The 24,535-nt window shown below is 41.9% G+C and overlaps 1 protein-coding gene across 1 annotated transcript in view; it reads left to right on the top strand.

Annotated features, from left to right (window-relative positions):
* PMFBP1 (polyamine modulated factor 1 binding protein 1) overlaps positions 1-24,535 on the top strand; it is a 51,708-nt gene that overhangs the window by 999 nt on the left and 26,174 nt on the right. The window contains exons 2-4 of the mRNA XM_070398189.1: positions 5,092-5,247; positions 19,539-19,781; positions 23,447-23,668. Coding sequence (XP_070254290.1) covers positions 5,092-5,247; positions 19,539-19,781; positions 23,447-23,668 — 621 coding nt within the window. The remainder of the gene's footprint in view (positions 1-5,091; positions 5,248-19,538; positions 19,782-23,446; positions 23,669-24,535) is intronic.

Below are 24,535 nucleotides of genomic sequence, written 5' to 3'. Positions count from 1 at the left end.
AATGTGCCAGGCATTGTCCTAGGCGCAGCGGTTCTCAACCTGTGGGTCGCGACCCCTTTGGCGGTCGAACGACCCTTTCACAGGGGTCGCCTAAGACCATCCTGCATATCAGATATTTACATTACGATTCATAACAGTAGCAACATTACAGTTATGAAGTAACAACGAAAATAATTTTATGGTTGGGTCACAACATGAGGAACTGTATTTAAAGGGCCAGAAAGTTGAGAACCACTGTCCTAGGGGCTGGGGATGAAGCAGTGAACAGACAAAGATCCCTGTTCTCGTGGAGCTTACTTTCTAGGGAAATAATTTCTCCAAGGATATGATGGAGAAAAGTATGTGGCAATTGCCCAAGTGCCAATCAAAGTTGCCACATATTCCAGAGGTGGCCGATCTCTGCCATATGCCCTGTGTATACTGAACTGTATACTTTATACAGTGAGCCAATTTTTTAAGAATTTAGAATACAATAAAATATACACTCATTCTTTACTATATGAACATAATTGATTCCAGAGTTTTTGCTCCCAGACAAAACCCTGGATAAGTGCCCATTAATTCCCATCATCAGTCATCAAAAACTGCAATATTTCTATAGATGGAACAGTAAACTCAGGAAGCAAGTTAGGAGTAACACTAACAGTGTTTGAAATTACTGTGGATAACTGTAAACTCTATTGCTACACAAGGAAAATGTAAAAATTCCTGAAGCAATGTTTCATGTTTTTTTCTAAAACATAACTCTCACTGTAAACTTCTATATGTTGAATGGTAGTGGTGATTAAGACAACAAATTTGTTGAAAATTTGTCATTATCTTCAACGAAGATAATTTCCCAAAACCAATGACCTTTATGGTGGTGTTAGTTGACCCCAAAATTACTCTGGAAACTTCCACCCAAGCTTTCTTGTTTTTTCAAGTGCCAAATGCCTGGGAATGCTGTCACCTTGAACCTTCCTAATGTTCTTGGGATTTGAGAAGGCAACTGAATCACAAAGTTGGGGGTTTAACATCAGGATCCCCGCCCTCCCCCACCCCCCAAAAAAGCATGAGACTATCTGTCAATACTTTGAAGCCTAGAGCAAAATTTCTTCCTATCTTTTTTTAAAATATGTTTTTATTGATTTCAGAGAGGAATGGAGAGAGAGAGAGAGAGAGAAACATCAATGATGAGAGAGAATCACTGATTGGTTGCCTCCTGCACGCTCCACACTGGGGACAGAGTTTACAACTCGGGCACATGCCCTGACCAGGATTTGAACCATGACTTCCTGGTTCATAGGTCGACACTGAGCCACACCAGCCAGGGCTTCTCCCATCTTTTGAAGTACATGTTCAAGAAGGCATGCTCTTAGAAAAAAGATCCATTTAATCCATCAGAAAATTTGCTTCAGTGAATAACCTATTTTCCAATAACTATCATGAGCATAGTAGCAACTGCAGTATCAGCACTCACCATTTTGCCTGTGGTTGGATGATGTCACATGCCTTCGAGCAAAGTGACCAAGTTCCAACCTTACAGAAGCAAAACTGGGAATCTAAGTGCTGGCTGAAGAGAAAACGTACCTAGCATAGGAGGCTTGTGATTTGAGTCATCATTAATGACTTCAGGTCTGGGTCAGGGTCGGATGGGGCCTGAGGGTCAGCATTATGACTCTCAGTTCATCTCATGCACTGGTACTGGTTACGGAGCTTTGATTGATGAAATGTCAGATTAAATCAATCCTTACTACGTACTGATACTCAAAAGGCATCTGCCTGGAATTTAGCCTTCATAAAGTAGATGGGATTAGAAAACAGTGTTCAGTGACCTCTGTGCAAGATATTAGCAAGAAATTAGGTTTACTGGAAGCTCAGAAACATTTGCCTTTCTGGAGTTCTGAGGTGAGCACAGCCTCTTCTTACAATTTCCTACAGTAAAAAATAATACATGATTCAAGGAAATCATTTTATTGCTCTCTCAGCATTTCCACTCTTGTTCTGATAAATAAAAAGCCCTGTATGATTGGGTCTTCAGGAGTGAATGGTTAGATTTTGATTTCAAAAGTAAATCTCATTTGACATCCTGCAAAACACATTTGTTATTCAACTGGTTAAGGAAATCCTCAAAGAAAGATTATTTATTCCAAAACTCTTGTGTTATGAATGAAGAAATTGCCTCAGAGACTCTGAGTCAATGCTAATGTCCAAATTAGATGAGCTCATACACATTAAAGATCTATTTCTGAAGTCCTGGGCATGCAACAGCATTGGGCTAGCAGGCCTTCAGCTCCGAGGACATCCAACACTGGAGGCAGAGGGGATTTTTTTTTATTGCCCTGAAAGAGAGAGGACATTGCCCTAACCGGTTTGGCTCAGTGGATAGAGCGTCGGCCTGCGGACTGGAGGGTCCCAGGTTCGATTCCGGTCAAGGGCATGTACCTGGGTTGCGGGCACATCCCCAGTGGGAGATGTGCAGGAGGCAGCTGATCGATGTTTCTCTCTCATCGGTGTTTCTGGCTCTCTGTCTCTCTCCCTTCCTCTCTGTAAAAAATCAATAAAATATATTTTAAAAAAAAAAGAAAGAAAGAAAGAGAGAGGACATTTAACTTTAACTTGGAGAGATTCAGGATGTATAGGGTTGGTGCTTTGTTAATGAGTCTACAGTGTACCAGGCTCCATACAGGACAATCTGGTGGCAAGGTCCTCGCCGTGAGACGCAGATATTCAGCATCAAAGCAAGAGTACAGGGCATGTGCACGGCCATAGAGCAGGGATTGTACTGTCACCTAATCTCTTCATAGATGCCAAGGAAAGATAGGAGCAGGAGAGGAGGGGATCCCTAGGGTCTCACTCCCAAATGAGCCTCTGTATCCTGTTCCCACCAGGGCAGCCATGACACAAGGGATTTTAAAGCATCAGAATCAAACTGCTGCTCCTTGTCCGCTCAAGGGGTTTATTTTCCAGTTAGAAAACAGTGTCTGTACACTACTTTTTTTTAGCTGCTCTACACATATTCTCTTAAGAGAGTCCCTGGTAATTGTCTTACTGGTAATTACATGCTTGGGGCAGTTTGACATCCACCGTTGTTTTTCTGAAAGTGAGGAACAAGAGACGGGAGGAAGAGAGAGAGTTTTGAGATAATGAAATCCTTTTAATGATAGAGCCATGCCGTTAACCTAATTAAACTGTAAAGTGGTAAAAAAAAAAAAAAAAAAAAAAAAAAGGCCAGGTACTAAATGGAAATGAAGAAATAAATCAGCTGAGACAGCAGCACTTCTGGGAAACCTTCTGAATTCCGAATAGTCTGACATTGTAGTGTCCGATGGCCCTGGTTATTCTCTGGCCCCTCAGCTTTGTAAAGAGGTCTCTTACACTGACCTGTCCAGAAGGGCTTGATTTATGATGTTCATATCAGGTGTCCAGCTCCCCTGGGAAGCCAGAGCCATCGGTGGGATATGGTGACAGAGCACTGGCTACAGGGTCGGGAGAGCAGAATTCTCCTCATCCTGCTGCTAACTAGCCATGGGACCTTGTTGCTTGGGTCACTTTCCATTTCTTTGCACCATGGCTTCTGTGCGCTTCTGCACCTGCAACTCTCTTAGAAAGAATTGCCCTTGGGCTATTGGGGTCCCTTTGCTCACAAGAGCACAGAACTGGAAGTCCTTGGGAACCTTCCTCCCATGGGGCTGCCCTTAGCCATTGACTGGCTGATGCCGAGTCTGACAACCCGGCTTTCTGTGCATCTAATCAGGACAGACTCTGAGGTGTAACTTACACTCCAGAGTTCCCGTGGGATCAGGCTAAAGCTACTGCCCTCAGGACTCTGTTTGAAATCCTGCCCTTGCTTGGCTTCTTCTCCTTCCCTGTCATGCTTCCCCCACTTCCCTGCTGATTGCTCTTGGGGGTGTACCTTTAATAGGTGTCATGAATCCTTGTCTAAGAGCTTACTCTGAAGAACCTAACATAAACCAGGTACCTTCCATACAAGCACCAGCCTCGCCCTGCCTGGTTTAGCAGAGTGGATAGAGCGTCGGCCCTTGGACTGGGGAGTCCCAGGTTCGATTCCGATCAAGGGCATGTACCTTGGTTGCGGGCACATCCCCAGTGGGAGATGTGCAGGAGGCGGCTGATTGATGTTTCTCTCCCATCGATGTTTCTAACTCTCTATCCCTCTCCCTTCCTCTCTGTAAAAAATCAATAAAATATATATTTTTTTAAAAGCACCAGCCTCATTTCCAACATCTGAAACTCAGAGGTGGCAGGTAGTGCCTGTCCTCATGAGTGTTATGGACATTCTGGATAGTGTCAGAGCGAAAGCACTGGACAGGATCACAGAGGGCTACTTCCTAATGTTTTTCCACCCTGATGCCAGCCACCCCAACACTGGGAGTCAAAGGTGACACCCTAGTGTAATGGAGCACCCACCCTCTAACCACAGCTCCACACCCCTAACCCTACTGAAGTTACTATACTTCACACTCTCTATTAGTGATCTCAACCACTACTTTCCATTCTGACCTAGCAATAATTAACTCATCTTTTTCACTCATATTCAGAGGCATTGATCTTATATAATCAGCCCAGGGATTTTACTTTTATTCCCATTGGTGTATGTCTCCAAAGAAAAAGCACTAGGTTTACAAGTGAAGGAGGTCTCTTGGTTTAGTGGATCGAAGAGAGTGAAGAGACTTCAGAATCCACAGCAACCCCATCACTGATTCACTCATCTTGACAAGTTCATTTGACATCTCAATATGTTGATCTCATCAGTGGCAGAGCCATTAATATTCATAGACAATCCACGAGGTGCCTGGAATTATTCTAGGCACTGACTTCCTCTTGCAAAACAGGGGAAGTGTCTGTGAGGCACCTACACAGCAGTGGGCGAAGATTAATTAAATAAGTAATTGTCTGAATAATGCAGAGCACTCAGACACCTCGAGAATGGAGAATGTGTAAGTGTTACACGGAATGAGTAATAACAGCAAAGGGTAGATGGACAAATCTTCAGCCAATTTAAAGTCTCTGTCAACCAGTTAAGTGAACGAAAGTAAGCATTTACTTGGTGGTTGATTAATTGATGCCTCTGTTTTTCTGACGGCCTAGGCGGGGGAAAGAGACAGAGAAGTGAGCAGCCTGAGCAGCAAGCTCTTGAGCCTGCAAGTTGACATCAAGAATCTACATGATGTTTGCAAGAGACAGGGGAAGACCTTGCAGGAGAATCAGCTCTGTGTGGAGGAGGCGATGATGAACAGCATCCACGTAAGGGTTTCAGTAGCTGCTACCACCTCTGCTCTCTTCACTTCCACTCCCCTCCCTTGGACAGGAACAGTAACCGAAAGGTCTTCCACGAGAGCATTTATTGAGCAAGCAATGAGAAAGAATAAAACACATCTCCCCTATCTCACACACACACACACACACACACACACACACACACACACCATCCTGCCCTCAGGATTTTCAGTCTGGCTCTCTCCAAGGTCATCTACATCTGATGCTCTGTCTTTTTCCTTATCTTGCCTTTCACACCTGGATTTGTGGCACCTGTGGTCATTGCCCTGAAAGACCAAATTATAGTTATATAAGGAGAGCAGCATCTCCTGATAGATCTTAGACAAACTTCTACGTTAACCAAAGAATAACACCCCTTCCACCTGCTCAGAGGTGTCACAGCTCATTAGTGCAGCAGGTGCTTTTTTTTTTTTTACAAAGAAACAGTTTGTATTTTATTTACATTTAGTATCATTTTGTCTTACTTTCAGATGTACAGCATAGTGGTTAGACAATCATATACTTTTCAAAGTGTTCTCCCTGATATTTTCAGTACCCATCTGGCACCATAAATAGTTAATATAATATTATTGACTGCATATCCTATGCTGTATTTTCCATCCCATGACTGTTTTGTAACTGCCAATCGGTACTTCTCAATCCCTTCACCTTTTTCACCCAGTCCCCCAACCCACCTCCCCTCTGGCAACCATCAGTCTGTTCTCTGTATCTATGAGTCTGTTTCTGTTTTGTTTGTTTGTTTGTGGGCTGTCTTTTCTTTTATTATTGAATTTATTGGGGTGACATTGTTTAATAAAGTTATATAGGTTTCAGGTGTACAGTTCTACAATATATCATCTGTATATTGTATTATGTATTTACCAGCCCACGTCAAGCCTTCTTCCATCACCATTTATCTCCTCCTATACCCTCTTCTACGTCCTCCCCTCCCTTCCCTCTGGCAATCACAATATTGTTTGTTGTCTGTGTCCATGAATTGTCCTTTCATTTTGTTGATGGTTTCCTTTGCTGTGCAAAAACCTTTTAGTTTTATTTCATTTCATTTGTTTATTTTTTTTCTTTTGTTTCCCTTGCCCCAGTAGATATTTCAGGGGTGGGGGGAGGGACAAGAGAAATATCCAAGATTTTACTTCCTATGTTTCCTTCTAGGATTTTTATGGTTTTGAGTCTTACATGTAAGCCTTTACTCCAATTTGAGCTTATTCTTGTATTGTTATATTGGAATTCAGCGAGTCCAACAGAAGACACCACAGTCAGAGGGCCGAATTTGGAGTCTTTATCGCAAACGCGGGGGCCGCAAGAGAACTAATGTTTCTCCAAAACCTCACGGCCCCGAATGAACTTAGGGATTAGCTTATAAAGGAAAAAACAAACAAAACAAAAACAAAAAAATCATGTGCTGGGATGGGGGCAGTGTGCTTAGCAGATATCCCATAAAAAGCGTGCAGCCTTGAGCATAGCTCAGATAACCAGAAGACACCTGGCATGGGAGGAACCAAGAACAGACCAGACCCCTACGCAGGCACAGTGGCTTGCAGGACCAGATCATTAAGAAGGGCAGTGACTACTAGACTATAGGCTGATAAGAAGGTACATTAGGTTACTGGCACAGATTCACATTGCTAGCCCCTCCCCAAAAATGTCTTATTTTCCCCATTATTCGAGCAAGCGTGCTTACAGAAGCTAGAAATAGCGAAGTTACTTCTATCAGGGAGGCTATCTGGTTCAGTTACTTCCTGGAATTAACAGAACAAAGGACCATCTGCGTTTAGTGGAAAATTTTAAATGGCAGTTCTTACAAAACAGAGGTTACGGGAACAAGATGGAGTGCCTATGGTTCAGATGGAGGGCGAGGGACAGGATGGAGTCAGTCCTTTCAAGGCCCATTGTTCAGTATGTGGTGCCAGAAGGTGATCTAGTTTCTTTCTTTCTTTCTTTCTTTTTTTGTATGTACCCAAACTTCCCCAACACCATTTATTGAATAGATTGTTTTTACCCCATTGTATGTTCTTGCCTCCTTTGTCAAACAATAATTGACCATATAGGCATTGGCTTATTTCTGGACTCTCCATTCTGTTCCATTGATCTGTATGTCTGTTTCTATGCCAGTAGCATGCTGTTTTGATTACTATGGCCTTGTAGTATAGTTTGATATCAGATAGCGTGATTTCTCCAACTTTGTTTTTCTTTCTCAAGATTGCTGTGGCTATTCAGGATCTTTTTGTGGTTCCACATAAGTATTTGGATTATTGTCCTAGTTCTGTTAAATATGTCATTGGTATTTTTTAGCAGGTGCTCTTTATTGCCACATCTGTAGCTCTCTGCCTGCAGCTTTTCTTCTCCATGCGGGAACTGAACCACAGGATGAGCTGAAGTGCAAAGGAGCCAGTGCCTCTAGAAGCAGCCCTCAATCAATGACTGATGGAGAGATGGTAGATTAAAAAACCCATCTCCCTTGCCCCTCAGTCAGAAATAATTCCAGGCATGGTCTTTGCTGCGTCCCCAAGTTCCTCAATGGGACCCAGTGCCAGATGCCCACAGTGTAACTAGCTTGATAACAACCCCTTTCACAGCTTCCTGCTCTTCCTTGTCTTATTTTCTCTCTCCACTACCTGAGCTTCCTAAGGTCACCTCCCACAGGAACTACTACCTGACACTCAGTTCCTTGTCACAGGGCTTGCCTGCTTCCAGCGGTACCCAAGCCAAGATCCTCAGTAACACTTTCCTACACGTGTGTGAACAGAAAGACCTCCTGGCACAGCCATCTTTCTTGAGATGGAGATTTTGAACTAATCCTTGCCTGCCACCTAAGCAGTTCATCAGTGGAGGCAGCCTCCTTTCAGCCTAAGGTTTCCTCTCTTTGGAAACTCTAGCACTAGCTCCTTAAACCAGTCTGCAAATGTACCCACACAGGCTAGGGGGCCAGCTGAAAAATACTTTCCCAAAGCTCTCGCAACACTTTGGGTTTCCAAGAATTCCTTACTTTGCAGTCTTCATTTCCGTTGAGGGATTTGAGTTCTTGGCAATCATAAAGCAGGTGCCAGTTGCACAGACCTGTTACTGGACACCCAAGTTACTAGTAGCTGCTTAAGGAACCACCAACTTCTTCAACATTTGTGGTCAAGGATCTGGTCTCTCTTAATTGTGTCTGTTGGAGTTCTCCTAGGACTTACCACCTCCCTGTAAAAACCACAAATGGTTTCTCTTTATTTCCCTAAAAATGCTACAAGCAAAGCAATTCCTCCTTATCTTCCTGAGCATTGCTGTTCTTTCCCCAGTAAGTCACAAATACAGAGAAATCCATTGGTTTTCCTAAATGGTTCTCAGGAAGAATATTATCATAATTTACTTCTTTCTAAATATTAATGTTTTAGAACATTTTCACCATTGCTGTCACAAGTTTATTTATTCCCCAAGTCAGGGAAAGCCATGTGGCTTATAAATACCTAACAACCTGGAGGGAGAAAGATATTAAGTCACATTTTATTATTCTATTTATTTTTCAGAAGGCCTAACAGCTTGAAACAAGCTTTAAAACAGGCTCTTTTTTCCCCCTAGCACTTAGTGCAGAATGTAAATTGCAGGCTACGCATACAAATACACAATTAGATGTGGACTTATCCTCCTCCCCTCAGAAAATCCCTGCAATGTCTGCCTTCCACGAGGAAATGTAATATGGGAACAAAGGGGAAACCCAAAACTTTCTGAAATGTTGACTGATATCTAACCAGGAGCTGGGGAAATAAGCAAGAGGTCATCATTCAGGACGATAGTTATACAAGAAAATTAAAATATTACATCAGATGTTATCTCTGACTAAAGGAGTGGCAGGCAAGGAGTGGGTGGTGAGGAAAGAAAATGGCATGACCTTGTTGTAAATCAAGAATACTCTGTGTTCTGCCAGCCCGTGTTGCTCAGTGGTTGAGCACCAACCCATGAACCAGGAGGTAACAGTTGACTCCCTTGGCAGGGTACATACCAGGGTTCTAAGCTCCATCCCTAGCATGGGGCATGCAGGAGGCAGCCGATCAATGATACACTCTCATCATTGATGTTTATATCTCTCTCTCCCTCTCCCTTCCTCTATTTAAAATCAATAAAAACGTGTGGGGGCGGGGTGTGTGTGTTTAAAGAATACACTATGATTGGGCCTCCTGGAAGAACAGCTTTGGGGGCTAAGTCCGGCTGTTCCGGTCTGGCCTCAGCTCTTCGTGGCTAGACTCTAGACTCCGCCCTTCGGCATTGGGTTTGGCTGTTGGGCGCTAGTGTCGGCACCTAGGGACTAGACTGGCTCTTGGGCCTGGACTGGGCTATTTGGGGCTAAGCTCCGCCCTTCAGGAGTAGGTTTGGCTCTCCGTCTGGGTTCAGCATTAGGCTCCGCCCTTGGGGACTGGCTTCAGCTGTTCCGGACTAGGTTGGAGTCTTAGGAACTAGGCTGGCTCTTTGGGGCTGGGCTCGGCTCTCTGAGGGTCTGAGGTTCGACTCCTAGGCTCCGAGGCAAGGCTAGTCTGGAGGCAAGCATCAGTCTTTAATGATGTCCCACTGCACATTGACACATCACAGGCTTTTTGCTTGCGTTGGCAGCGTCAACTTACAGTGAGTCTAAAGGTTCCTGAGCACCAGACTGGCCTGCAGGAAGCAGACGCTCGTTCCAACACCTGCCCCATTCCCTCTGACTTCCATCATGGGCCTCTCCAGAGAGCAGCAGCTGCTCTGACTGGTTTCATTTCTGGGTACACCAACTTTACACGGCATTATAAAAACGTATTTACAGACTTGCCATGGTGTTCTGATACTCAGGAGCAGAGACCCTTTCATCAGAAGGGATTATTTCTAGGGCTGTGCAACATCCAAAAGGATCAGATCCCTTTGAGAGACTCCAGAGACTGTTACAATCAAATTGACCTGAGCCCTTCGGGACTGGGCTCAGCTGTTCGGGACTAGTGTCAGCACTTATGGACTAGGAGATAGATAGATAGATAGATAGATAGATAGATAGATAGATAGATAGATAATACACTGTGCTCTAAAACCCAGTGAAAACTGAAGCAAAGCAAGTGACATGCCTAGGGTGCAAAATTTAAGAGGCCCTCACTCTTCAGGTGCCATCCCTTCACTTACTGAACTCCCAACTCCTGACCTCGAGAGTAAGAGCCTCCTTGATATTTGCATGTCAGTTGCTTCACTCTAGTCCCTACCCTGCCCCAAAATCGAAAGACTGCCTCTATTGCCCTGACCGGTGTTGCTCAGTGGTTAGCGTGTTGCCCTACACATCAGAGGGTCCTGGCTTCAGTTCTGGTCAACAGCACCTACCTGGTTGCAGGTTTATCCCCGCCCCCAGTCAGGTCATGTGCAGGTGGCAACCAATTGATGTGTCTCCCTCACATTGATGTTTCTCTCATATTCTCTCTCTCTCTCTCTCCGTCCCTCCTTCCCTTCCATTCTCTCTAAAAAGCAATGGAAAAAATATCCTCAGGTGAGGATTAACAACAACAAAAATACACCCTCAATTAAAGTGAAAGGAGAAAAGAATAATAGAGATATTATGATGATCAAACCAGAAAAGGAAGGGTCTCTAAACAATTTCCCAGACTCCTTTGGCCCTGGGGGTGATATGGGGAGAATAGCCTGATATTCAGTAGGCTTCAAATTGTGAAACTCATCTTTGAAGTATATGGAGGACATTATTTTTAGCATAAAACTCTGTAAGAAATTTGATTTCTGCAGATAAAAGTAATTAGTTGAATATATACTAAAAGATTGATAGACTCTCAATGAAAATATCACACAGAAATATCATTTTGAATCATTAGGAATAAAAAAGTAAATATACTAAATGCAATGTGGGATCTGGAATTTGATCCTGAAACAGAAAAAAAAAACAAAAAAAAAACATTGGTTGAAAATTTCATAAAATTCAAATAAAGTATTAGTTTAGATAATAGCAGTCTACCAATGTTAATTTCTTTTTTTTAATATATTTTATTGATTTTTTACAGAGAGGAAGGGAGAGAGAGATAGAGAGTTAGAAACATCGATGAGAGAGAAACATTGACCAGCTGCCTCCCACACATCTCCCACTGGGAATGTGCCCGCAACCCAGGTACATGCCCTTGACCTGAATCGAACCTGGGACCTTTCAGTCCGCAGGCCGACGCTCTATCCACTGAGCCAAACCGGTTTCGGCCCAATGTTAATTTCTTAATTTGGACAAATGTATTATGGTTATGTGAATTCTTTTTTTATTGATTAAGGTACTACATATGTGTCCTTATCCCCCATTGCTCTCCCCCTCTCCCCCCCCACCCCCCCCCCCCCACCCCCTGCTGCTCATGCCCTCACCCCCCTGTTGTCTGTGTCCATTGGTTAGGCCTATATGCTTGCATACAAATCCTTTGGTTGATCTCTCCCCCTTACTCCCACCCTCCCCTACCTTCCCTCTGAGGTTTGATGGTCTGATCAATGGTTCTCTGTCTCTGGATTTGTTTTTGTTCATCAGTTTATGTTGTTCGTTATATTCCATAAATGAGTGAGATCACGTGTTATTTATCTTTCTCTGACTGACTTATTTCGCTTAGCATAATGCTCTCCAGGTCCATCCATGCTGTTGCAAATGGTAGGAGTTCCTTCCTTTTTACAGCAGCATAGTATTCCATTGTGTAGATGTACCACAGTTTTTTAATCTACTCATCTGCTGATGGGCACTTAGGCTGTTTCCAAATCTTAACTATTGTAAATTGTGCTGCTATGAACATAGGTGTGCATATATCCTTTCTGATTGGTGTTTCTGGTTTCTTGGGATATATTCCTAGAAGTGGGATCACTGGGTCAAATGGTAGTTCCATTTTTAGTTTTTTGAGGAAACTCTATACTGTTCTCCACAGTGGCTGCACCAGTCTGCATTCCCACCAGCAGTGCACGAGGGTTCCTTTTTTTCCGAATCCTCGCCAGCACTTGTCATTTGTTGATTTGTTGATGATAGCCATTCTGACAGGTGTGAGATGGCACCACATTGTTGTTTTGATTTGCATCTCTCGGATGATTAGTGACTTTGAGCATGTTTTCATATGTCTCTTGGCTTTCTGAATGTCCTCTTTCGAGAAGTATCTATTAGGTCCTTTGCCCATTTTTTGATTGGGTTGTTTATCTTCCTTTTGTTAAGTTGTATGAGTTCCCTGTAAATGTTGGAGATTAAACCCTTATCGGAGATAACATTGTGAATTCTTAACATTTAGGGGAAGCTGGATGAAGAGTATATGAGAACTGCCTATACTACTTTTTCAATTTTCTAGAAATCTAAAATTATTTCAAAATAGTTTTTTTAAGTAAATCTCTGGTAAGCAGAGATCACTGATGAGACATCTAAACCATGAAGGTGCATGCCAAAGAAATGCATGTAACTTAAACATATAGTTCTATGTTCAAGAAAGTGTAAATCCCTAGAAGGGTAGGTCAATTGGTTAAAGCATCATCCTGATATGTCAAGGATGCAGGTTAGATCCCCAGTCAGGGCAAGAAATGTAACTTGTAGAAGATATAAAATGCAACAGATAAGCCTATCTAGTGATCTAACACTAAACTAGAATTACAAGAGAAATATCTCAACACCTCAAGAAAAGGGGAAAGATGTTCATGACAATGACCAGAAATATATGAGACTTTCAGTTCTTAAATGAAGAAAAAATATCAGCAGGGATCTATTATCAGAGCAATGCCAACCCGAAACAGAAGAGAGTCAATGAAAACTAGAACAGGGAATAAAATAGTTAAAAGGTATTTTGAAAAGCCAGCTTTAGGCAAATCAGCAGGGCCTATGACATATTTCGAAGAGTACTTAAGGAATTGGCAGGTGTTATTACATAGCTGCTAGTGATTATTTTTGAGAACTCAAGAGGATAAAGAAAGTCCCTGTAGGCTGAAAGGGTAAATGAAGCGCTCATCTTTTTAAAAAGGGAAAAAGGACAATCTTGGTAATTATAGACCTGTCAGCTTAACTTCAATATCAGGGAAAATGTAGAACTTAACATCAATCAATTAGCATCAACTTGAAAAGCACAGAGTATATAGTGGAAACCATTGTGACTTCTCAAAAAGGCAAATCATGCCAGGCCAATTAATTTCCTTCTGTGCTCAAGTGGCCACAGAGGCAAGAAGGGAACAATAGCTATAATCTCGTTGGCCATAAGTAGGGCTAAAAGTTTGACTAAATATGGGAACAGGTTCCTACAGGTGGCCAGTGCTCTTCATCTTTTAAAATAGTTGAGGCCTGGATAGAAATCTATGTGAGAAGCACAGTGGACCACATGGCCTCCAGAATCATGTCCAACTCTCGATAATCATTCTAAGAACTAGTCTTCCATATCATTTCCAAGTTGCTCATTTCCTCCAGACCTCTGTTTAAAGGTCAAAGAAGAATCTAATAAAATATCTGTCTTCATTAGAAAGAAAACTTTTTAAAAAGATGACAAAAAAGCAATAGGAAATGCATTAATGCCTTAATGATACTGATCTTTGGCACATACAAGTGAAATGTAGACTTAATTCATAGCATGTCATTGTCTACTCATTTAGAATTAAGAAAAATAATCTTTTGAATACTTAAAGATAAATAAGTAGAAAGTCAATAGATTTGAAATAAGTCTAGGCATTTCTCCAAGTCTTTGAAATTTGATTCCTCTAAACTCATAGGTATCTATAGCATGCAAATGTTTAAAGTTCTTATCCAAGAAATATATATATATATAAATATATATATATATATATATATATATATATATATATATGCCATTTTTGGATCTTTATAACCAGACACATTAGGGTATGTCTTATGTTTGCCCCGTACTGAAAGACTTGAGTGAAATCTTATCACCTAGTTGATCTATCATGTTACCACAAAACTAAGAGAAACAGAATTTTGGCTAATTTTGTTAAGGATTTTATTGGGTATTTGCTTCACTAAAATACAGCCTTCTGACTTATGCCTACTCCTAATGTTCACTCCTTTGTTTTAGTTCTATCTGCATTAAGTGCTTACTTTGTCTTTTTCTAAGTAGCTCTTCTCCCCAGCTTAGCTATATAGACAGATTGGGCATAGACAGATTGGGCTCCTGAGAACCTCCCCATACATGTGTGTGTGTATAAGCGCACATGTATACACACACACACACATACATACATATTATTTCCAAGTCACTTCTCCCTAAACCTCATTTACAGGCAAGGGGTGAGAATTCTTTTTTTTTTTTTTTTTTTTTTTTTTTTTGATCTTTAATTAAATCTTTATTGTTCAGATTATTACATTTGTTCCTCTTTTTTCCCCCCATAACTCCCCTCCTTCCAGCTCCCACCCCACCCTCCACCCTCACTCCCCACCCACTGTGTTCATCCATAGGTGCATGATTTTTGTCCAGTCACTTCCCGCATCTCCCACACCCCTTTTTCCCCCAAGAATAGTCAGTCCATTCCCTTTCTATGTCCCTGATTCTATTATAATCACCAGTTCATTCTGTACATCAGGTTATTTATTCACTTGATTCTTAGATTCATTTGTTGATAGATGCATGTTTGTTGTTCATAATTTGTATCTTTACCTTTTTCTTCTTCTTCCTCTTCTTAAAGGATACCTTTCAGCATTTCATATAATACTGGTTTGGCGGTGATGAACTCCTTTAGCTTTTCCTTATCTGTGAAGCTCTTTATCTGACCTTCAATTCTGAATGATAGCTTTGCTGGATAAAGTAATCTTGGTTGTAGGTTCTTGGTATTCAGCACTTTGAAAATTTCTTGCCATTCCCTTCTGGCCTGCAAAGTTTCTGTTGAGAAATCAGCTGACAGTCGTATGGGTATTCCCTTGTAGGTAATTGAGCCTCTTTCTCTTGCTGCTTTTAAGATTTTCTCTTTGTCTTTTGCTCTTGGCATTTTAATGATGATGTGTCTTGGTGTGGTCCTCTTTGGATTCCTTTTGTTTGGGGTTCTCTGCGCTTCTTGGACCTGTAAGTCCATTTCTTTCACCAGGTGGGGGAAGTTTTCTGCCATTATTTCTTGAAATAGGTTTTCAATATCTTGCTGTCTCTCATCTTCTGGCACTCCAATGACTCTGATATTAGACCGCTTAAAGCTGTCCCAGAGGCTCCTTACACTATCTTCACACTTTCGGATTCTTTTTTCATTTTGCTTTTCCAATTGGGTGTTTTTTGTCGAATCTTTGGTTTGATTATTGTACTCCTCTGGTCTGCTATTGGGTATAATATTCTTTATTTCAGTCCGTGTATGCTTACTTTCTAATTTCTTTATCGTAGCATCGAGGGTCTCATTAGTTTTCGTGAGGTTCTGCACAAATTTATGGCAAGCCCTCAAAATTGCGATTCTTAGCTCCATATCCTCCATTTCTGTCATGTTTTTTTGTCTCCGCATCTTTTATGCTTTCTTGGTGCACCCCCTTGTGGTCTCTGTGCGCAGTCTTGTTCTAGCCAAGCCTTAATTGTTGTAGTTAACACTAGGGGGATTTGACCCTCAGGCCGGCTGGCTATAGTAATCAGCTGTGCGGAAAACTCTGTCTTCTGGGGAGGCGCTAATCCAGCCTTTGCCTGAGGCGATCAGCAAATGGCTGTGCGCAGGCTTTGGGCGGGGCGGGATCAACAGGGCGGGCGGAGGGAGCAGTTATGGCCACGCTCAGTCCCGTTCCCAGAGGCTCTGCTTCTCAGAACCCCGGCAGCCGCTGCAAACCTCGGAGAGAAAGCTGCCCTCAGGTTCCAACTGATGCCGGGTAATCCCGCTTCTCCCGTTTGAGTCTGGGTGGTGAGAATTCTTTTGAAAAGAATAAAAGCACTTAACTGAAAACATTTCATATAAATACTAGAAATTATAGCTACACAAAATAAATACAAAACTTTGCTTTGTTTGGCTCAGGAAAGAAGTCTTGTCAACCCCCCCCCCTCCTCTCCTACCCCCGCCCCCCCCCCCCCCCCCCCCCAAGAAACCGGATATTCAGGCCAAGAGTTCAGCTGGTCTTGACCTAGGGTTTCTTTTGCCTGGTTACTATTGTCGTCAATTTTCTCTGACTGCCTTCTCTATTCTGTGACATTAAGGATGAAATGAACTTCTAGGAGAGCCAGAGAGTAAATCAGATTGAACAACACAATCAGCTATAGACTTTCTGGTTCTGAGCTGAACTAAGCCTCCCTTATCTGTGCTGCCCCAGCCACTCTCACTAGAGATGATTTTCTCCTGGCTGCCAGCTCTTACTTAATTAATCTCATTAAAACTCCATCTCTCCAGTTACTCAGACCAAAACCTGGAATTATCATGTTTGGATGACCATCATCTCCCACCATCTAACATCTAATGCAGCAGCAAATCCTGTGGGCTCTATTTTCAAAATATATTTAGAATCCAGCCATTTCTCCCACCTACTGCTACCACCTTCATCCAAGCCATCATCCTTTCTCATCCACATCCTTGCTGTAGCCTCCTGGCTGGTCTCCCTGCTTCTGACTTCCTATAATTGATTTTCTTTTTTATATATATATTTTTATTGATTTCAGAGAGAAGGGAGAGGGAGATAGAGATAGAAACATCAATGATGAGAGAGAATCATTGATCAGCTGCCTCCTGCAGGCCTCACACTGACGATTAAGCCTGCAATCTGGGCATGTGCCCTGACCTCCTGGTTCATAGGTCAACGCTCAACCACTGAGCTATGCTAGCTGGGCACCCTAGTTGATTTTCAATAGGACAGCCAGTATGTCCTTTGTAATATCTACAGGAGATCCCATCAATCCCCCCTGCTCAGTACCCTCCAATGGTCTATCCTGAAAGGAAAAGTCGAAGTCTTTAGAATGGCATATATGGCCCTAAAGAACCTCACCTCTCTTTCCTTTCACCTCACCTGGTACCACTTTCCCTTTCCCTCTCTCTGCTCCAGCCAGAACAAAGTGACTCCTCAAACACCACTGGGCTCCTCTCACCTCCAGGCCTTGCCACTTGCTGTTATTTCTCCCTGAACTGTTCCTGCTTAGATTCCCATCAGGCTCCTTCCCTGCCTCCTTCAAGTATTGGCTCAAATGTCACCTTCACAACGTGGGCCTCCATGAAAAGATTTAATTCAGAATTACAGCTGCCTCCATCCTGGCATTCCTCACCCCTCCCCTGCTTCACTCTCTTCCATGGCACTTTTCCCCTTTTTCACTACATAATTTACCAGAAGGCAGAGAATCTATATGTTTTATAAACTTCTGTATCCCCATTATCTTGTGCTTAGCACATAGTAGGTGCACCATAATATTTGCTGAACAAATTCATTAAATAAAAATATAGTATCCACACAACAGCTATTAATATTCCTAGCAGCATTATTTATAACAGCCAAAATCCAAAACAATCCAACTATTCATTAACTGGTAAACAGATGAACAAAATGTGGTATATTCATACTATTCAGCAATATAAAAAAGATCAGAATAGTGATGCTTGCTAGAGTCTGGATGAACCTCAAAAACATTTTCCTGAGTGAAAGGAACCAGACACAAAAGATGACATTTTATACAATTCCATTTATATGAAACGTCTGCAAAGGGTAAATCCGTAGAGGCAGAACGCGGATTAGTGGTGGCCTGGAGCTGAGGGTGGAACAGGAGTGACAAATGGGCATGAGGGAACTATTTGAGGTGATGGAAATGTTCGAAGGCTTGATTGTGATCAAGGTCACACAACTCCAGGTTGCCACAAATCATTAAGTTGTACACTTACAATGGTTGGATTTTATGATATCTAAAGTATACCTCATTAAAACTGTTAAGAAAACAGTTCATTTTTAAATGTTTAAAAGTACTCTATTAATGAAGCCAAGGCCACAAGTTCAAATTCTTGGGAACCAATAAGAGCGCTCATTCTCTATTTTATTTCCTTCTCTCTTTCAATACTTCACTGTGTATAAACCTCTAATCTGGGTTCCATAGGAACAGTCATGGCCACTGCCCTCCAGGAGTTTAGCATCTATTGACAATATGAGGTGCTCCGAAATCAGAATGTGCAGTGCCTTGTTAAGGACGTGCCAGTGAAGTCCATGGTATTGATGCAAAGACACCTTTGCAGGGAAAATAAGAAGAAGAGCAGGATTTGCACAGTGTTTTAAAGAATGAGAAGGAGGATAAGAAGCAGACACAGGAGCTAAGGGACACCCTCTTCATCCACCTCTTTCACATGTCATCAGGTTTATTGTGCAAGAAAATATAGACACATTAGTGCAAAGACCTCAATTGTACTAGATAAACAACTCAGGAATATGTCCGGCCAGCAAAATACTCACTGTAAAGTAGGTATTCTACATATGTTTATTGAATGAATGACTGAAAATGTAGGATGATCTAGCAGCGTTTCAGGTAAATTGTGGATTGGCATGGAGAACGATCTCTCTACCTACCTATCTATCTCACACACACACACACACACACACACACACACACACACACACAGCCTCTGCAAAGTCACATCTTCTATCAGCAGAAGGAGACAGAGTCAGTGCCTAGACATGCCTGAACATTTCCCACCATCCAGAAACCTGTTTCCTCAAAACCCCACCCCAGAGTTTACCCTTTTATCTGGGCACTTTTTAAAATATATTTTATTGATTTTTTACAGAGAGGAAGGGAGAGGGATAGAGAGCCAGAAACATCGATGAGAGAGAAACATTGATCAGCTGCTTCCTGCACACCTCCTACTGGGGATGTTCCCGCAACCAAGGTACATGCCCTTGACCGGAATCGAACCCGGGACCCTTGAGTCTGCAGGCCGACGCTCTATCCACTGAGCCAAACCGGTTCTGGCAATCTGGGCATTTTTAATAATCAAGATTAGTCCAAGGACCGTGACCAGAAATTCATTACCTTCCAGGTCAACTGTGTTATTTTTATATGTGAAGATGAAACATAAGCATATTATCACATATATCTTTATACGACTCTCTAGTTCAATCCTTTATGTGTGTTTTTTCTTCTGACCTAAATAAGAAGAATGGTAGATCTAAGTAGTAAGAAAGAACTATGGTTTTTTTCTTCTTTTAAATCCTCTTATAGAGTGGAAACACAAAGTGATGTTTCATTGTGAATAGAGTGAAATGTTTAATAAGTGCTCTGTAGATGAAAAGATAAAAGGACGGGTAAATGGATGTGAACTCTTGAACAATTTTTAAAAAATCAAAGAATGAATGCATGCTTAGTAACACTCTAAAGCCTTTTCTGTATGTTTTACCTCAATTACAGAGTAAGAAGCAAGCAGTAGCATTCAAGGAATCACAGATGGAGTTTGGGGCCAGTAAACAGTGTCACCTGAGACAACTCCAGCAACTCAAGAAAAAATTGCTGGCCCTTCAGCAAGATCTGGAGTTTCGCACGGAGGAGTTGCAGACGTCTTACTGTTCCCTCCTGCAGTATCAGTCCGTCCTAGAGAAGCAGACTTCCGACCTGGTTCTTCTTCACCATCACTGCAAACTGAAAGAAGATGAGGTATAGCCAGAGTTACTCTGGGAGTGTCTCATATGCTCATGTACCTACAGAAAACAGGCCAAGCCTACTAAAAAGCAAGCATTGGACTTAGAGAGGAGAGCTCCGCAACATCTTGAGCGGGCTTTATCAGCTTTCCCTCTTTAAGTCTTGATCTTTTCGAAGCTGAGCAGAGGGAACTAAGCAGAATGGCCTAAGTGGGTGAGAGCTCCAGTACTGGTGCATGTGGGGTATGTGTTCCGTGTGTGTGTGTGTGTGTGTGTGTGTGTGTGTGTGTGTGTGTTGTGTGAAGGCCCATCATTTTCATTTTATTACCATTGCAATTTAAATGCAAAAGACTCTAGGTCTCTGAGGGTTATAAAAAAGAGCATAAGGCCCATTAAATGAACCATTTTAGAAAAAGTTATCAAGTTTTGATAATATATCAATTCCTGACACTGGCACAGTTGACAAGGGAACCAGACATTGGGTCTGAATCAAACATTGAGAATACAAGTCGGTCCTTTTTGCAGACTGGAGTTTGAGATCATCTAGACCAGTGGTTCCCAACCTGTGGGTCGAGATCCCTATGGCGGTCGAACGACCCTTTCACAGGGGTCGCCTAAGACCATCCTGCATATCAGATATTTACATTATGATTCATGACAGTAGCAACATTACAGTTATGAAGTAGCAACGAAAATAATTTTATGGTTGGGTCACAGCATGAGGAACTGTATTTAAAGGGCCAGAAGGTTGAGAACCACTGATAGATTTATCTGAACTATATTCTGGACATTCATTTCTATTCATGTCCCAGGATTCTATTTTTTAATATTTTTATTGATTTCAGAGCGGAAGGGAGAGAGAGATAGAAACATCAATGATGAGAAAGAATCATTGATCAGCTGCCTCCTGTACACCCCTCACTGGGGATTGAGCCCGCAACCCGGACATGTGCGCTGACCGGGAATCAAACCATGAACTTCTGGTTCATAGGTCAATGCTCAAACACTAAGCCACATCAGCCAGGCAGGATTGTATTTTTTAAACCAAAGAGAGAATCCTTGTGGAATCCCAAGTGAATTCTGAAGACCAAAGCTATGGAGCCTGACCCAGTTGAGCAATGGTAGCACTAGCAACAGTAAAACCGTGGGTTCTAAGTAAAAGGACAGGAAGCCTCCATGGCTTTTCTTCCTTTGCCTTTAAAGGTAAAATTCCATGACTGTCTTGGATGGTGGTGGTGGTGGTGGTGGTGTGTGTGCTGTTGCTTAAAGACTAACTCCAGGGGTTTTATGAAGGGCCTTAAAGAACATAGACTTTTTAAAAAAAAAAAGGGGGGGGGGAGTATTATGGCCAATGAGAATTTCTTAAAAAGGATTAGGTGGGAAAGGAACAAAGAAAGGTTATCCTACAAAATATAATCTGGAACAAAGCTGGTGAGCATGAATTGTGGTTTGATAATGCTAATGCAGGACTGTTGTTAAAACTCAGTATAATTTAAAGAATAGTTCAGCCTGGATAAAGTGACCCTGAATTAGTTGTGATTCTATTTGGCTGAGTATAACAGAAAAACCCCAAGTAATCGTGCTTAAGTAAGATAGTTTATTTCTATGACATATAAGATAAGGTCTAGGAATGTTATGGTAACTGCATGTGTCATCGGGTACCTCGGGTCCTATCTTTCAGCTCCATCATCATTGGCTCAAGGCTTCCATTTCAAGGTGGCTGCTAGAGCTCCAACCATCACATCCCTGATCCAAATAATCGGGATAGAATTTGGGGATGTGGAGAGAAAGGCACACTGCTCCCTTTTCAGGATACTTTAAAAGCCCCATACACGTTCACTTTTATATCAGTGGCCAGAGTTAGTCACATGGCTACAGCTAGGAAGCCTAGGAAATGCACTGTTTTAGTAAGGTGTGCTGCTGTCCCAAATAAAGTCAAGGTTCTATCACTAATGAGGGGAAGCATTGATGCGGGAGGTAGCAGTAACAGTAGCAAGTAGCAGTCACTGATACAGATTCCAAAACAGAAAAGTATTGGAAAAATTACTTTAGGCATTTTGCCAAATTCCCTCAATACTTTAATACACAAAGGCATCAAGCTTCTATCTAAGGTTGGATTTCCCAATAGCAGACCCTAAGACAAGGAGGTGAATGTAAGTAATTAATTCAGGAAGTGATCCTAGGAAGCATGGTGAGAGTGTAGGGAAGTAAGTCAGAGAAGGGCAGAAAGCCAGTAAAGAGGAACCATTCAGATCACTGTTGTAGACAGCTGGGGTTCAGTCCCTGGAGAACTCCGGGAGATGGTGTAGAATACTCCCCCGTCGTTGGTCGAGGACTGCACTGAGAGTACGAACTCCCCAGTACTTGTAACCTGCCTTGTCTGGCTCCTCTGCTTGGGTGGGCCTCTGGGACACCAACAGCTCTTAAGCAAAGAGTTGAAGATGCTAGTGGTTGGAAGGAACGTAACATGCAAAGGGATGGTGAGTGCCAAGGGGATATGAACAGGCCACTGGCAGCTTCGGTTACAAACATTTGAATATGAAATATTCCCTTTTCTCTTTCTCCTTCCCTAATAAACACCTCAGACTAAATGATCCTTTTCTAGGAAGAATCTGAAGTGACAGGCAACGAGTGTAATTAGCTTAGACCCCTGGTCGGCAAACTCATTAGTCAACAGAGCCAAATATCAACAGTACAACGATTGAAATTTCTTTTGAGAGCCAAATTTTTTAAACTTAAACTATATAGGTAGGTACATTGTTATTAACTTAATTAGGGTACTCCTAAGGCTTAGGAAGAGCCACACTCAAGGGGCCAAAGAGCCGCATGTGGCTCGCGAGCCGCAGTTTGCCGACCACTGGCTTAGACCAATAGATTGTGTTCTATTCAAATTCTACACTGAACTATTTGAACCAAACTTAAGCCTGCCTTGGCAATTCGTCTGCTCTTAACTCCTTCCATATGTGTCAGTCAAGTCACACAATTTAGCACTCTCCACTATATACCATTTGTTTGCTCATTTTAAATCATATCTCCCCAAAATTGGCAGAGTTTATAAACTCTGAGTGAGGAGCCTGTATCATATAGATATGTATTCCCTCAGCACCCAAGACATTGCTCATGAGCATTCAATGAATGTGTCCATTGGTTGGCTAATTAATTGATTAGGAAGAAAAGAAAACTAAATAAGGCTTGTACAAATCTCAGAGGAACTTCGGGTCATGTTCCCCCACTGTCTCCAGGGAACTTTGCTGACATGGACCTGTGTGCCCAAGGTGCTCTCCATTTTCTAAATTAGACCCCTAGAGAATATCTAGGGAAGAGAGGAAACTCGTGTTTCAAGCCCTTAAAAAAATTTTTTAATGGAGCTATACAAATTGATTCCTATTAATCAACTAACAAGTCTTTATGGAATTCTTACTACATGCCCAGCAGAATGGGAAATAAATATGGTCCTTGTCTTTAAGAAGCTTAGCATCTAAATAGGACAACCTTTTTTATTTCTAACCATTAACATTCTGATAATATATTTTAGCTTTTAAATCTGTGCTGGGGCTATTCTGTGTATCTGTGTTTCTTAAGATAAGTTAAGATATAAGACTGTATGGAGTCTCATAGCCTTATTCTTTTCTCATTAGATGCTTCTATGGGTTCAGTGTGGTTTCATTCCTACACCAACAGGTGATTCTGTACGAGGAGGAAATTGGAACGCATACTGGAAACACAGGGGAGAAGCTCCATTTGGCACAGGAGAAACTCGCCTTGGCCGGGAACAAGATTGTCTCCCTAGAAAGAAGCTTAAACCTCTACAGGGATAAATACCAGACTTCCCTAAGCAACATTGAGTTACTGGAATGTCAAGTGAAGATGTTGGAGGGGGAACTCAGCGGCATTGTCGGTCAGGTAGGACCTAAACTAGGCCTCTCAAACCAGGAGCTCCAGCGAGTGGACAAGTTCCCAGGTGGTCCCCTGTACTAGCCCCAACCTCCGCCGCCAGAAACCCAGACCTTCAACCAGATGTCATTCCTCCCGTTGAATTGTGTAGCCCTCAGCTTTGAACATCCAGCCTGCACATCTCCTTTAAGATTGTTCCTTAGGAATTTTGAGGCCCTTAATCAATATAAAAAGCCACCACTTCAAATAAGGCAGAAAGTGAATTACCAAATGAGTTCTCAAATATGCCATGTTCTCATGGGGGTCTGGTAAAGTGCTCTTCTAGGTCATAGGACTCATGCAAAGCATGACTTCAGGATCAAACAGGAGAAAGCCATGAACCATGCGAACAAAGAGCCAAAATGCGTGAATTTGTATTCGTTTTTCAGTTGCTTTTTTTTTCATTACACAAGTAATACAGGCATACTAATACTGATGAGAATGTTAATTGATACATGTCATTGAAGAGCAATTGTGTGATATCTATCAAAGTCTTAAATATATCCTATCAGTCCTACTTCTATGAATTTAATTTACACATATACCAGAAAATGTACTTGAAGATTTATGTGCAAAAATATTCAGGTTCATTTTAGGAAAAAAAAACTTGAAAACAACCTATACTCTCATCAATAGGAGACTGGATAAACACATTTAAAAGGAATTTAAAAAGAACAAGATAAATTTCGAAGACATCTTGTTAAGTGAAAAAATCTATATTTATGTTTTAAAAAGACAACATAATATCTGCATTCTACAGGTTTGTTTATATGTATGTAAATGTACAGATAAAGTTCTAGAAGGCTATGCAAAAATGGTCATCTTCAGAGAATGCAA

Source organism: Myotis yumanensis, unplaced genomic scaffold (assembly GCF_028538775.1).
Source record: "Myotis yumanensis isolate MYYU_CA2020_CCGP unplaced genomic scaffold, mMyoYum1.0.hap1 SCAF_18, whole genome shotgun sequence".
NCBI classification, from domain to species: domain Eukaryota; kingdom Metazoa; phylum Chordata; class Mammalia; order Chiroptera; family Vespertilionidae; genus Myotis; species Myotis yumanensis.
This window is presented reverse-complemented; position numbering and strand designations above follow the sequence as displayed.